The sequence below is a fragment of the Centruroides sculpturatus genome, unplaced genomic scaffold (assembly GCF_000671375.1).
Source record: "Centruroides sculpturatus isolate CEXI.00-Female unplaced genomic scaffold, Cexi_2.0 scaffold3047, whole genome shotgun sequence".
In the NCBI taxonomy this organism is placed as follows: Eukaryota; Metazoa; Arthropoda; class Arachnida; order Scorpiones; family Buthidae; genus Centruroides; species Centruroides sculpturatus.
In genome coordinates, this window is record NW_019387180.1 from 2199 (window position 1) to 14263 (window position 12065).

Below are 12065 nucleotides of genomic sequence, written 5' to 3' on the forward strand. Positions count from 1 at the left end.
TCAATAAATCATAGTTTTGATATTTAAGAAGTCATAAAGCATGTTTATTTGCTTAAACTTAAATTAACTGTATCTTGCTAGTGGGTTAAATAGAAAAAATTTTTGCTTAATTTACAAAAAATATTCTGCTTTATAAAATAAAATAAATTTTTGAAGTGTTATTCATTTCCTAATACAAAAGTTTAATAAAGAAAGATAACAATATTCAAGAACTAAAATCCCTTCTAAAAATTTTGTGCACATATTCTTTTATGTAGTCACATCTTAGCTACTTTTTAATCTTAAAATAACATTTAAAAGAATGTTCCAGCTTCACTATTATTCGCTTTCAACGTCATTCATTACTGAAAGTATTTTATTTAATGAATAACATAAAATAATGGAAAATTTGAATAATTTGTATCAATCAAATCTAAATACTTATAAAGATTCATTCAAAAATTAACTAATTTAATAATCTGATTATTAATTACAATAAATCTTTGTTCAATAAAAGTGTACAATTTCATCAATGGCAATCATTTTTATAATAAATATGATACAATAAAAAATTTTTAATTCTATTTTATTAATGAGGGTTTTAAACAGATTTTTGGAGTATTGTGTATCCATTATTTGAAAATAATGGGTACACAATAACATACCTTTAACAAATATAAATATTCCATAAAATGTAAGAGATTTGATCTACCTATTCACATTACTAAGGAAGGATGACCTACTAACAGGATAATGATTAAAATACATTTACAAAAGAAACATCTTTATAGAAACATTCAAATATCTTTACATCTTTTCCTTTCAATAATGTTTCTTGTTTTCACTTTTTCAATTTATATAAATAATTACAGTACAGTACTTACTTTTAATTTCATGGTCAATAAAATCTTCTTCTTTCATTAATATCTATTATTAAAAAATAATTTAATGGATTATTTTTAATCAAAGTAATTTCAAGATTAAATACATACTTCTTTCAAATTAAAAAAAGAATATCCAATATCTTCACAGTCCATATCTTGGCGATCTTCAGGTGGTTCACTTACAACAGTGAACATTAAACTAAAATAAAAAAAATATTAGAATATAAATATTCATGTTTTATTTTAATTCTAGAAGATATCCATTAAGAATATATGAAACCTATTTTCTTCTTCTGTTTCAGACTGTAACATGTTCTTTAACTTTTCACGTTTGTCAGCATGGATGACATCAAAATAAAACACTGAATTAGAAAGCATAGTAATTAAATTATAGTAAAACTTAAAATTTTTTAAAAATTAAAATCAAATTAAAAAATAATTAAAACAAGAATACATTAATGGTAAGTCTACAAAGTTTTTGATTGGTAGTAACAATAAAAAATTTTATCATGAATAATACTTGAATGTAAAATTCTAGATTTTGATATTTATATACTAGAATGAAGGTGAAAATATATAGTTTAATTCCAAACATTTTTCTTATATTTTGATATGTAAAGCTCATTGAGCATCTAATGAAAACTTATATAATAAATGATTTTATACAGTGTTAAATATTTCTGCAATATTTTTATTATTGCAAGATTACATGTTTATTAAGAGAGATTGCTGACTATCAGTTTATATCATTTCACTCCAGCCAAAGGAGGTCAACGTTTGCAATGGAACTCCAGTTAAGATTTTAATGCTGCCAAGTGTTTTAGCAACTGTTTTTTTATTTAGTGTATATTTATTTGATCTATTTTTTAAATAATAATTTCTTACAATTTAAAAAAATTTTTTACAACTAAAATCTCGGTAATAATATATTAAATCTTAGCAAAAACGATATTTTTTATAAAAATTATATTAAAAACACTAGTATAATAAGATGGATATGGAAAATTATATTATTGAAGTTAATTTTAATCTAATTTGTTTGTTTGAGCATTTTATTTGGTATAAAATACAATAAAGTAATTAGAGTTTCAATTCAGAATCAATACATTTTTTTATTATTTTATAAAATAAATGTTTTATGCTATGCGTAACTATTCTTAGTATCTATTTAATTTTGAAATAATAAAATAGAAATACATTTATTATTTTTTGCGTGTGAAAGTAATGTAAATTCATTTATATGTCATTAAGATGCTACAATAATTTACAAATTTTTGAAATTAGAAATTTTCAACTTNAAAATGTTTATATACTGATAATAAACAAAATACTTTACTATTTTTGATTCTGTATTCAAATTTTTAGGGTTTATATTTCAATTTTACTTAACTAAAACTATTAATAAATAGTTTATTTATTTTTCTTTATTGGCAGCATAAAATCAGTTTTACAGAATATACATCAATAAAGTAGAGTGGTGCCAATGGATGGCTGATAGTAAAAAATTTGTTTTTACAGCCTCATAATAAAACAAAGCAAAAAAAACAAAAAATAATCATAATAAAGTATAAATATAAGATCCTAATGGCAGATGTGGAAATAACAAATTAAAAATCATACATTACTTGTTTTTATTTCAGGGTTTAAGATACTCCAGTATGCTATTGCTCTTTAATAAATGATCTTTGTTCTTTCAACAAGGAAATACTTTTATGTTAGCTATGCTAGTTATTTGATCAATTACAAACTAATTTGATAGTTAAAATTTTTTCTTTTTATTCTGTTTGAAATGCAAATTTTAATTTATGTTTTTAAATTAAATATAAGCAACATAAAATCTTATTAAAATTATTATTAAAAATTCAATTCAAAATGAAATTTTCAGTTAACGTTCAAATTAATGTGTCAATTTCTTTTATAAAATTAATTTATTACATTTAAATTTAATATTGAACAATAACAAGGTTTGCATAAAACTGAAAACGTTTTAAAATGTTTAAAATGATTTAAGTTTAAAAAAAGTTTTTACCTAATAGATTAGCTTATTTATTATTTTATAGTTTAATTAATTTAAAAGTATAAAATGATGTTTAATTATTATTTATAAAATATGAAAATTAAAAATTTTATCAAAATTATTTTCAAACTTTTACTTAAAACATAATATTTTTCCAACAGCATAAATAATTTTAATATAAAAATCCAAAACTATATATACTTTTTATACAGGCTTATTTAAACAAAAAACAGCATTATATAATTAAATATTTGTAAGTTCAATCAATAATTTGTTTTAATTAATTTGTGATATATGAATCAAAATAACCTGTAACATATGTGTCACCAAAAATGGTTTTTGGTAATAATTCTCTCTGACAATCACAACTGTCAATCAATTTATCATCATCCATAAGCTTATGAAAATACTTTTCATTTTTTATTTTATTTTTTCAATTCTTTTTAAAAACAATGAATTCATGAGTATAATTAAGTCTCAGTTGTCAGGATGAGAGATGCATCATTCCCTAATTGATTTTACCTTCTAGCATTACTATACATTTTCATATAGACAAGCAAGTATCAAAGCAAGCAAGCAATATGTATCAAAGAAAAATATAACATACCAGAGGTATAAACTCACATAATCCTACTTATGTGAAATATTAAATTGTCTGAGCCAAAATAAGCACTTACAACAAAGATATTTCTTATTGCTATAACATATATAACATTGAACATGTATTAAATGCATACATACAGCTTCACTAGACTAAGATAAATTATTTAAAGTATAAAGAAAAGCTGTATTTTATTGAACACAGATTTGATATGCTTTCGCCATTATATAGAAAGGATATATGTGCCATGGTGTTACTATTCATGTGAAAAAGAATTTAAAATTTAAAATATTTAATTCAAATTATGAACTTTGTTTATCTATTAGTAAATTATGGTGACTAATAGATACAGTTTTGATTTATATGCTATAGACCAACAACAAAAATTAGATTTGGATGCATGATACTCCTGGTCTATACCATAATAATAAAAATAAAAGCAAAAAAGAGAAAAAATTTCTCCATTTAAAAGTTATTCAGAAATCTTACTCACCATAAATGAATCTACAATATTTTTTTGAAAATCATATGCAGAATGCCAATATATTGCAACATCTATTGTGCCACAATTTTTTCCATCTGTCTATTAAACAATAAATTTAATTAGATAGAGTACCTTCATTATTGTTTTATTTATGGATCAAATATTTTTAAAGTTAAAAATTATTTAACAAAAATCAATTACATTTTTTAATTCATATATCCCTTGTATTGGTTTGTTCTGAGTAAGAGGAAAAAGTGAAATTTGTGCTCTTCCTAGATATGAAGATGGCTCTAAATCTGTATCATCAAATACATATATTTCCATATTCTGAAATAAATTTATAAAAATTTCTTATAATTAAAAAAATAATAATACATTATATTTAATTTAATTCTGCTTGATTTTAAATATATATAAATTATAAACCAAATGGTTTCATAACAAAGCCTTATTGTTTTAGATTAACTGAAGTTATAATTTCAATGTCTAGCCACACAGTATTTACATTTGAAGAAAGATATTGAAGTCGTTAATATATATATTTAGTAACTTAATTGTAGAGAACAATAAAAATATAATTAATATAATGAAGATCTTATTTTAAACAAAAAAATGTTTTAAATTCCGAAAAAAAACATGCTCAGAATTAACCATAGAAATTTCAAGATAATCATTAAATTTTTGAGTTTAAATTAAAAATAAAAAAATTAAACGACAAAATAGAAAAAAATAATACAGATAATTATTATTACTAATATGCTAGCCTTTAAGCCTATTAAATATGATGAACTAATTGAGGGAAATTTTTGAATTGAATTCATGTGACTTCTGGTTTCCCCTGAAAGGTGTTAGATACATGACTAGCACAACTCTATTGTTAAAGGAAAAGTATAATGTACAGGGGCAAGACACTACTAATTTGAAATGGAGAGCATATATTTTAATTTTCAATTAATTTTGAATAAATTAAAATATAATTAAAAATTGCAAGATATTAATTATACTTTTATTTTTAACATTAGATAAAAATGAAAATACAATAACCAATGACAAATAAATTCAATAAATATAAAAGTTATTTCAATTTTAAACAAAAATATTTATTCTGCTCTTTTAAAATTTAATATGATCAAATGTAAAATGTGATACAAAATTTTAAAAATAATATTTTAATTCACAAAATCACAATCTGAGAACTTTATGATGCTTTTAATACTACTAAATATTAAAGAAAATAAAAATAATTTATATATCTAATTTTCAAAAAAGAAAGAAAAAAAAATTAAATAAATAATTGAATTTTCTAAATATATATATATATAGTTCTAATGGTTTAGTGTAGTTCTAACATTAAGTCATCTTACATTAGACTAAATTAATTAAACAAAAATTATATTTTCATAAATTTGAAGAGACATTTTCAAGAGATATTGACTTTGTATAAAATAAAAATTATTATTTGTAAACAATTATCAGTTATGCAAGTGTAAATGTTAATCTTTCATTGTAATCAATAGATTTCATATATTAGTAAATTTGAGAAATAAAATAAAGATATAAACATAATTTGAAAATTACTTGATTCCTAAGATAGGTATCCAAATCTTCAGATATTACTAGAGGAAAAGATTTATGATCATGAAACTCTGGATTATTTGATGAAGGAATAATAGCTGTATCCTGATCAGGTAAGTTATAAAATTTATATACACAGTATGGAGATGGCTGTTTATCTGCAAAAACATTTTTAATGTTAGATAAACATATTATTTTAAATGTAAATAGAGGAAACCCTCACTAATCTGCTATTCTTTGTAAAGAGGGATGCCAGATTACAGTGTGTATAGGCCTAAAGGCAATGATGTGACCTGTCACCCTTCAGTACAAATTCTTTTCAGAGTCAAGCAAGCAAATAATACAACATAATGAAATGCTAAATATTTTTACTTCTTATCTATGATTAATATATCTATATTTGGCAGACTTATTACATCTTGTAGATCAAGTGATGAAAATGGTAAAGTTTGAAATGCATTTCCAATGTTAATAAAAGCATATATTTTTTGGATCTGATCTCTGACTTAATTTTCATCACTTGACCTACAAGTTGTGATAAGTCTGGAAAAATCAGCCAAATTTAGGCCACTTCAAGATAATGAAATGCAATAATATACCCAGAAATGAAACGTGAGTAAATAGAAAAACAGGATACATTTTTACTAACATTTTCATGTTAAAATAGAAGTGTATAGGCAATCACACTGGAGGGTATGACAGATAATTGAAAGATCAGATTATTGAGTCTACTATATTATTATAAATACATGTATAAAGTAAGTTAATATGAAACAATTTTATCTTTAACAACTTTAAGCATCAAATAAATATAAATATTCTTTTAAAAATTAGCATTTAACTGTTACAATAAATTTCTTCTTTTAGACTTCAATTAATCATTAAATTCAGAGATTTTGAATACTGAGTATAGAAATATTTTCATTTAAAAGTTATTGATTAATAAAGTTCCTTGGAAGAAGGATCAATATTCTGAAAGTAGTTTATCATATTTAAAATTTAAATGGGCTTATTTTATGTAATTAATATTTTAATTAAAAAATTGAAAATAAATGTTACCAGTATTTTTTCCTTGTAATTCATTACAGCACAATATTTTTATATGTAATTCATTCACTTTGTTTTCATTTGATTGCTTTTGTTTAGAATCGAGTGTTTTTAAGGCAGTTTTCACGATACTTTGATTATTTCCTAAATATCCTAAGGCTTTACAACGTTCCTGTATAAAAATAGAATAATGTATTATATTAAAATATCAAAATTTCAACAATTATTATGAAATAAAATCATATTCATGTTTATTTTATTTTGATCAAATATATCTTTTTCTATATATATAATGTTTACATTAATGATAATAAGATATTTTATATCAATATAAAATATCTATCACACAATGATATTTATTAATGTAAATAATCTAAAATTTACTAATGTACAAAGTTTAACAATTATATTCCATAATTACACAAATTTAAAAGAAATTATATACTAAAATAAAAAAAAAATTTTAATAATGTTTAAATGATCATAAGAAACTATCAACTTTGTGTTAATGTGTTAAACTATCAACTTTAAATGATCATAAGAAACTATCAACTTCATCACAAACTATCAAGTTTGTGTTGTTTGCTTCATTAATAAAAACATTTCTTTGCATTTAATATCATTACTTTCTACATTTTCAAATAATTTTCTTTTCAGTATCAATTTTATTTTAAGAAAAATAAACAGTTTTGCAGAAAACAGTTAAAAAACATAAGGGCTACATAGAGACTGGATCAGCATTTTTCTGATAAAAAATTGTATAAAAAGTTAAAAAAACAGTTTGAACAAGATAATGAAAAAAATAAGAAACAATGTTTTATTTCTGTAAATGTTTCACTTTTCAAGAAACTTTAGCACTACAACTGCAAAACTAAAACTAATTTGCATCATTTTTTTTCCCTAAAAATCACATCAAAATTTTACAAATTGTTTCCTTTTTAATGATAAATTGTTGTTTTACTACATTCAAAAAATCAATTTATGAAACTGTTTTGATTATTTCTGAGGTTTTATTCTATTAATGATCACTTACAGTAGCATTTATCAGCTTTAAGATTTTCAATGTAATTATAAAATACACAAATCACTCAAACATGTGAGCAAAAAAAAGCACCATAATTATACTATTTCTTTACAGTTCTTAAATTTCAATACTTTGCCTAAATTGCAACAAGTTATAACATTTATAAACTGATACATTTTTACAACCAATGATAAACAACAAGCAAATCAAAATTAAATTGTTGTAGATAAAGTGAAAAAACTAAACAAAATATAAGAATTTAGTTATGAATTAAAAAATTATCAAATAAATAGCTGGATTCTTTATTGAGCTAATTAATTATTAAGTAATTTGACAAGAGGTAGGTAGTAACACTGCTATCTTGTGTTCAATTTAATTTAGAATATTCCAGAAGAGATGATTGGCCTGGATTGGAACTTGAACCTGCAACTCCTGCTTTTCATGCAGAAGAATTGCTAATTACATTATCCAGACCTCTGTCCAGTCTTCATTTCCAGAATCATTAATTAATTTAGATATAACTGTACTTAATATTTAATTAGCACAACAAAGAATCTGGCTGTTTTGATATTTGAGTTATATATAAGTTATTAACATTAAATATTAACCTTTACATTTGTCATTATTTTATTTTAAAATTAGAAATGTATTATTACATAAAATTTTATTTAATTGAAATAAATACCTTATAAAGAGTTATAGCTTCATCCATGGAAATTTGTAGTCTTACCCAATACTCAAGAATACCATACAAAATATTTGTTTCACCATCTTTACAACCTAAATTATATAAAATTTAAAATGTAGCTTTTATAAACAAAACTTTTAACTTAAACTTAAAATTGTAATTTTAACAACAAATAAAACAGAAGTAGATGATTTTTACCTATTAATTCTAAAGTATCATGACACCTATCATGAGGCTGTTCTAATAATTTGTTAAATGTCATCTCACATGTGGCTACTGTATTATATTCTAAACCAATAGCTTGATGAAGTTCAACTCTAGCTGTACCCTAAACATAAAGTTTATAAATTTAAATATTAGATATATGAGAAATAATCAATAAGTTATGCACAATATTTTATTGCAGTAGTACCATTGCTAGTAGAGTAGTGAAGCCTTAGTCAGGAATAAAATGAATCTCCCTCTACAGAAAGTTAGGTCTGCATGAAATGTCTGTGTAGTGGTGCACAAGAGAACTAGCTAGCAAAGATGGCAAGTGTGTTGGCATCATCCATGCCACTTAAGCAATGAGCTGTTATATGTTTTTGTGGACTAAAGGCAAAATGTTCACTCAAATTCACACAGATGAAAGAAGCATAAGAACCATCTGTATTGACCACAGCAACATAGTGAGATGGTGCAAGTTTTTTTCTGACAGATGAGACAACCTCAGTGATCAGCCATATCCTGGCTGTCCAGTAAGAACTGTAACAATGTCACTGTGTGAATTGATGAAGTAATTCAGACAGATGGCCATATCCACCCACAGACTAACCAACCTTATGAACATTTCCTATAGAACAGCTTACAATGCTGTCCACAAGAAACTGTAGCATTGCAAGGCCAGTGCCCAATAGATCCCTAAGCAATTGAGTGCAGAGCAGCAGGACATGAAAATAATGACATCATTAGACCATCTGCAGCAGTTCTACTGAAGGAAACAGGTTTTTCAAAGCATAGTGATTGGCAATTAATCATGGGCCTACAATTTTACATCAGAAATGAAATAAAGCAGTATAATCTGGAAACATTCTTAATCCCCACTGGCAAAGATGTTCTGGGTTAGCCAGTCTGCCAAGAAGGTCCTTGTTATGATGTTCTTGGACATCAAGGGTACGCTACTTGTGGAATTCTTTCTCTACAGATCAACTGTTACCACTGCAGTTTACACAAAAACTGCAAAAGGTGCACTATGCATTTCACCTGAATAAAACCCTACAGATGTGTACAGTTTCACATCTCCACAATAACACATGTCCACATTACTTGAAAGGATTTAATGAAGATGTTTATAGTTTCTTCTAATTTTTAAATATTAATGTCATCCTGGCCAATGTATTAATTAATATTTTTTCATTCTTTTATAATTGTGCCATCACCTTGAAACTTTTAAAATGTTTTTTGAACATTAAGATGAATGAGTAGCCTTTAATAAAAGGTTGGCATCACCGGAAAAAACAGTTGTTTCTGAAGTCTGCAAAAGGACATAATAAAGAATTTTATAGTTTCTTCTATTTTTAAAAATTGTTACGCTTGTGTCATGATGTGACAAATGCATCAACAAGAATGGTTCATATGTCAAAAAATCTAATGATTGACCTATGCTGTCACCTGCCTTAATTTTGCATTCATAGTAATAAATCTTGCTTAAAAAAATTATTGTGCATTACTTATTGATTCTCCCTTGTATAATAAAAATTTTAACTTATGTAATACAGTAAAACCTGTCTATGGCAACCAACCACGGTTCTTTCAAAAAATGGTATTTTAGACAGGTGGTCATCCAATACAGGTGGTGCTGTAATACCATATATCTGTACGTATTTTGTGCACTTTTTAGCCATTTCTACTAAGCAAAACTTGAGGTGAGCAAAAATAAGCGAATTTTTTCAATGATAGGGCTATATTGGTATTGTATTTTATTCTTATCGGATAACTCAATTTACAGGAGTTGTCCTGATTTTATAAGACAGATTTAATACCAATATTTTAAAGATTAATACAATAGTCGCATTTTCTCAATTATAATGCACACTTTTTTTTTTCTGACTTAATTAATTCAACTTGGTTGTTTTCATTCTCTCCTCAGTTACGTGTATTACGTTATTGATATACAAGTGTGTTGTATCTCTACATCACTTTGGTTTTGGTATTCGTTAGTTTAATCTTATTTTAACTTTAAAAATACCATAGTTTTTAATATTTTCTTAAGTCATCAATATACAAGTGTGTTGTATCTCTACATCACTTTGGTTTTGGTATTCGTTAGTTTAATCTTATTTTAACTTTAAAAATACCATAGTTTTTAATATTTTCTTAAGTACAATAAGAAAAATTATTAATTAATAATAAAATAATTTTATTATTTTTTCTCATTATACAATTTCATTACATTCTGCGATTGTCATTGTGGAATCGAAAAAGGAAGATTGCCTGTAAAACTGATTTTTGCATTAATGCGTTTATTGTTTTTTGAATATTTTGTNCTACTGGCTTTGAGTGCCACAGGATCAAATCTAAGTAATCAATCCAAGAAAATCCAGAAGCTGATATGTCTTGGATATGTCAGACCTCATTCTTTACCCCCCAGTTGCTCTCATTGTGAGCCTGGTCAAGCACATGATGGTATAATTCAAAAGGGACAAAGAGAGGGAAAGTAAGGAAATTTGCATTTAACAAAAAAATAAAAAGTTAGCACAGGTACAACAAACACAATCAATAATAATTTGTGAAAGTGAATACTGATTGTAAACAATTAAATTCTAATTTTTTTAATCATTATTTTTTTTTTATATTTAGTTTTAAGATTTTATTTATTCCAAATAAGAAACTTTATACACATTTAGTCTAGATGACATTGCTCTTAAAAATATAGTATCTCAAATTAACTACTTTTCAAAACAATTTGAGATTATATTAAAAAAGAAGTTATCTTAATCAAATTGTTAAGAATTAATAAAAAGAAATGTCAAAGACAATGGTAGAGATATTTATTTATTTACTGCAAATGAGTAATTATCATTTCAATATACAATTTTTCAATAATGAAAAATATAAATAAGGAAAACAGTACAAAGTAATGCAACATCACTTCAAATAGAAGAGAATAAAGCATGAATGATAAAATAGAGTAATGAGTCTCTCTCAATAAGTATTGAGAAGTAAAATTTTTCACGAGATGACAAGCAAGCAGTTATTGAAATGAAAGAATTTTTTTTTTCAGTTTTTCATGTATCAACTTGTAAACAATAGTTGTAAAAATTAGAATTTAAGTTTAAATTGTCATTCTTGTTTATTGGAAACTTTAAGAATAAGTTATCTCACAATTTGTATTAATAAGTAAAAAAGTTTATTAACATTGATATCCAATCACTATTACAAATGTAATTTCTTCTGTTATAAAGCATGTTTCTAATGCAAACATTTGTTCATATATGACATATAAATAATCTTATGTAAATGGTCTATGTAAAGATCTTGAATAAAAAATAATTAATACAGAATACTATGTCAAGTTTATGAAAAAACTTATTTTTTATCAATTTTAAAATAAGATAAAATTCAGACACCTACCCAATTTAAATAATGAAGAAAAAAATCATCAGCAGTTATGATATATTGAGAAGTACTGTTATATTTTGGCCTGCAAATGAAAGAAATTAAATTATACATTGTATAATAAATACTGTTTAAATGCAATTCAGTAGTCTCAGCTGTAGATCTTATA

The 12065-nt window shown here is 24.2% G+C and overlaps 2 protein-coding genes across 2 annotated transcripts; both read right to left on the minus strand.

Moving 5' to 3' along the window:
• Positions 1 to 642: 642 nt before the first annotated feature.
• On the minus strand, positions 643 to 1244 carry LOC111616246 (protein fantom-like). The gene is made up of 3 exons (XM_023357680.1): positions 1144 to 1244; positions 972 to 1062; positions 643 to 906 (listed from the first exon to the last, which is right to left on the minus strand). The coding sequence occupies exons 1-3, from the start codon at positions 1239 to 1241 to the stop codon at positions 829 to 831; spliced, it is 267 nt and encodes an 88-aa protein (XP_023213448.1). The 5' UTR covers positions 1242 to 1244; the 3' UTR covers positions 643 to 828.
• A 2508-nt stretch (positions 1245 to 3752) lies between these two features.
• LOC111616247 (protein fantom-like) lies at positions 3753 to 11981 on the minus strand (the record flags this gene model as incomplete). Its single annotated transcript, XM_023357682.1, has 7 exons — positions 3753 to 4064; positions 4167 to 4292; positions 5544 to 5698; positions 6600 to 6759; positions 8297 to 8391; positions 8498 to 8627; positions 11912 to 11981. Coding segments are annotated over 7 exons (847 nt in total), but the record flags the coding sequence as incomplete, so codon positions are not given.
• Positions 11982 to 12065: the final 84 nt, after the last annotated feature.